This window comes from Larimichthys crocea, chromosome XI (assembly GCF_000972845.2).
Source record: "Larimichthys crocea isolate SSNF chromosome XI, L_crocea_2.0, whole genome shotgun sequence".
Classification (NCBI taxonomy): Eukaryota; Metazoa; Chordata; class Actinopteri; family Sciaenidae; genus Larimichthys; species Larimichthys crocea.
Genome location: NC_040021.1, coordinates 24,189,504 through 24,193,601, shown reverse-complemented (window position 1 = coordinate 24,193,601; position 4,098 = coordinate 24,189,504). Strand labels below are relative to the sequence as shown.

General features: G+C 41.0%; 1 protein-coding gene across 1 annotated transcript; it reads left to right on the top strand.

Annotated features, from left to right (window-relative positions):
• Positions 1 to 916: 916 nt before the first annotated feature.
• Positions 917 to 2,622, top strand: LOC113746895 (uncharacterized). Its single transcript, XM_027284332.1, has 2 exons — positions 917 to 1,719; positions 1,836 to 2,622. Exons 1-2 carry the CDS (start codon positions 1,289 to 1,291, stop codon positions 2,620 to 2,622), a joined length of 1,218 nt encoding a protein of 405 aa, XP_027140133.1. The 5' UTR covers positions 917 to 1,288.
• Positions 2,623 to 4,098: the final 1,476 nt, after the last annotated feature.

Genomic DNA, 4,098 nt, shown 5'->3' with positions numbered 1-4,098 from the left:
GGGGGGGGGGGGGGGGGGGGGGGTCAAAATCAAAATCATCCCTCTTCTAAAATGGTCATCCCCATTCTTCCATCCCTTATGGCATTTTATCAATGCATGTGAAAATTACTTATATTTAACACTGGAAATAGAATTACCATTCGACAATTAGGGGGGCTTTATGATAATCAGTCTATTACCTATGACAGCGGTTTTCAAAGTGTGAGGCGCGCCTCCCTTGGGGGGCGCCAGAGAACTTCAGGGGAGGCGCGGCGGGGGAAAAAATAAAAATATATCTTACGAAGATACAGTATGTGTCTCATCACTGTGCGATGAAAACTCGGCGAGCTAGCCCACAGAGTAGCAAAAAAAATCCACAAAACGACACAGTATGTCTTATCTTTGCTTTTTCGTGTCAAAAGTTCTATTTCAGCGCGAAGAAACGCTGCTAATGTCTCCTGCTATGTCTCTGCTTTAGTTTGAATCAGTCATGAAGCTCCTGGTTGTTACATAAAGACAAAGAGGCTTTGACAGTGAAGTGTGACCTCTTGGTGCGATATACTACCTTTGGGTTTACTTCATTCTGGATCGTCATTGGTGGGTCAAAGGTGAATGTGGGCGGTACTAATAGATTTTCCTGACTCTGATTGGTCGACAGGTGTCAATCATCCACACTGTTTTAGCCTGAGCAGCACCGCTAGCTGCTACCTGCTGCTTCATATTCTTTAATACTGCCTGTTTCAAACATCGCGTCGTCTTAAAACTCGAATTCTTCTTTCCTCCTCCTTACATTGTGTTTTTTTAAGTGAAGATTTTTAACAAAAATGTGTTTAAATGTATTTAAATGTGTTTAAAAACACACAAAGATGTTAAAAACATACACAAAGTTGTGTTTACAGTTTTTTCTGATGGCTTAAACACTTACATGGATTCTTATAGCACAATTTCTAAAACTATTAATATTTATCACAAAACCCTTCACCGAGTTTGCAAAACTGAAAGCACAAACATTGCTTTGCACTTAGTTTGCAATTTCGTAACACACACTTTGTATATGTGTAAACACAATTCACTGCACAGGACTCCTTTTGCAAAACTGTAAACACAGCTCCACTGCTTTACACTCAATTTCCAGATGATCTACACACTCCTATCAAAACTATACATATTTATGGCTATTTTTTACACAATTCTGCCAACTGTCAGGCCACACTTTCACATGTGAAAACTATTATTTATAATTACTTCACTTTGCAATCAGCCTGAGCACTATAAATAAGCCACAGGTAAGCTTTTTGTGTGGAGAACAATGGAAGGAGACAGAAGAGTAAGAGGAGTGAGAGTAAGAGGAGGGCGAGGAAGAGGACTTGGAGGTGAAGAAGCAGGAGGACGAGGACGTGGACAAGGAAATGAATTCGGAGGAAGAGGAGGAGGAGGTGCAGAAGCAAGAGGGAGAGGAGGACAGGGAAGACAAGGAGGAGCACTTAGAGGAAGAGGACAACGAGGTGCACTTAGAGGAAGAGGACGAGGAGGTGCAGAAGCACAAGGAGAACGAGGAAGGGAAGAGGAACGGGAAGGAGTACGAGTAAGAAATAGAATCACTGATGTCATCAGAGCTACAATAGTGGACCATGTAATCAACCATGGCATGAGCCTAAGGGAAGCTGGCCAACGGGTTCAACCCAACCTGAGCCGCTACACTGTAGCAGGCATCATAAGAACATTTCGAAATGAGAATCGGTTAGTACAGTATCTTCTTCACACTAAGTTTTACATTATACTGTAATAGTGTCATATTCTTTTGAGAAACAATACTATACATTTACTGTAAAAATACTGAAATTGCTACTTTACAGAATTGTTAGACAACCTGTTGCTGGGGGCAGAAGAAGACTATTCACGGCTGAACAAGAGACCCACATAGTGAATATGGTGCTGGCAAACAACTCCATAAGGCTACGAGAAATACAGCAGCACATAATAGAGGATGACACAACATTCGAACACATAAATAATGTGAGCATCTCTGCATTATCTCGCATACTGGCACGAAACCGAATAAGGATGAAGCAGGTCTATAGGGTCCCATTTCAAAGAAACAGTGAACGTGTGAAACAACTGCGATATGAATTTGTGCAGGTAAGCTTACTGTATCATTGGTACTCAATCTGGAAGTGCATACTGTGTGCTGTGCATGGGCCTGCTGTGCTGCATTTGTTTTGCCTTTCCAGAGTGATGGCCCTAGAGGCAGATGCCATGGGTCATGAGCTGGTCTTTGTGGATGAGGCAGGCTTTAACCTCAGCAAAACCAGAAGACGGGGAAGGAACATTATTGGACACCGTGCCATAATCAATGTCCCAGGACAGCGCGGTGGAAACATTACCATGTGTGCAGCCATCAGTCAAAACGGTGTTGTTCACCATCATGCAACTCTGGGCCCATACAACACTGCACACATTCTTACATTCCTGGACACCCTGCATGACATATTCACTATCGTTCAGAGACCAGAGCCGACCAGATATGTCATCATATGGGACAATGTTAGTTTCCACCGCGCTGTTTACCGACTGGTTTACCGATCACCCGGAATTCATTGTGGTCTACCTCCCCCCTTACTCTCCATTCCTAAATCCCATTGAAGAGTTTTTCTCTGCTTGGCGCTGGAAGGTTTATGACCGTCACCCCCATCAGTGCATAGCCCTTCTACAGGCAATGGAGGAGGCATGCGGAGACATTGACCAGGTGTCATGTCAGGCCTGGATACGACACTCCAGGAGATATTTTCCCCGGTGCCTAGCAATGGAAGACATTGCATGTGATGTGGACGAGATTTTGTGGCCAGACCCAGTAAGAAGACAAGACTGATTTTTTTCCCTCAATGATTGTCATTTTATGTTTTTTTTTTTTTTTTTGTGCCTTGACCTGAAAAACACACTTTATGTTTACGTATTTGGATGTGTGTAAATAAATATCCATTCACTTTGACCCCTGTGTGTTACTGTAAAAGGTACTGAAAACCGATATGCCCTGCACACAGGATAAGCAAAAGCCAAATGAGTTTTTCATTGTTACTGTCAGTGTGCAGTGGCTGCTTTGTGTGCTTACTGATATTATGAGTTGGGTGCACCGTCGGATACAAAAATAACTATTTTTAAAAGAGTGTGAACAGTTTAGCAAAAAGTGCGTATGCAACAGTACAAAAACATGCTTTTGCAATTAGCAAAAAGTGCGTATGCAACAGTACAAAAACATGCTTTTGCAAGCGATCTACTGTGTTTTGCTATTTGGGTGAAAGGTTTTGCGATTTGTGTGTAGAGTTTTGCAAAAAAAGCCAAAAGTTTCAAAAATTGCGTCTTAGCTATCAGAAAAAACTGTAAAAAAAATATTTGAGCACATTCACAAATAAAGATATTTAAAATGTTTTTACAAATATGTTTAAAAAAGATGTGAATGACATGATGTCAATAGTTAAGTGGTTATTGTTTCTTTCTGATAAATAGTATTGTCTTGTGCAGGCCATGCAACTGAGAATGCAAGCTATGAATCAGATGGGATTTAGGATTTGCCATGTCTAGCAAGTCACCCTAAAATTGACTAGAATGCAGGAAATTGCATCTAAGAAATACAAAATTTTCTGGGGGAGGACCCCCGGACCCCACTGCTGGAAAATATGTCACATAAATGAAAAATTTCACCATCCCCCCTGGTTTCATTTTACAACTCGACTACTGCTGCCAACACACTCCCATACGTCACGGATGCCGACTTTTGAACATTGGGTAATCTAGATGGTCTTTTTTCTCCTTATCCAGGTGGACATGATATACATGATTTCTAAAAAAACTATTAGAAAGGTTGTTAGAACATTGCCTGCCACTTAGACCCAGCTCCTGATAAAGAGATATGGAAACAGAAGGCACTCAAATTATTAGACCTCTCTTTACAGACAAAAAAAAACAAACAAAGTTATTGATTCTTGATATCAGGCATGTTATTGCAAATGTTACTTCACTATTAATGATCTTTTATGCATGGAAACTAACTTCTTTGTCAACAGGTCTGATGATGTTTTTGAGAACAAAAATCTCTGTATTGAATCAGCAAATGTATCTGGC

Excerpts from the sequence above, each read along its gene's own strand:
- LOC113746895 (XM_027284332.1), top strand. The coding sequence starts at position 1,289 with ATGGAAGGAGACAGAAGAGTAAGAGGAGTGAGAGTAAGAGGAGGGCGA. Across the intron at positions 1,720-1,835 it reads ACATTTCGAAATGAGAATCG|AATTGTTAGACAACCTGTTG; the intron begins GTTAGTACAGTA and ends GCTACTTTACAG.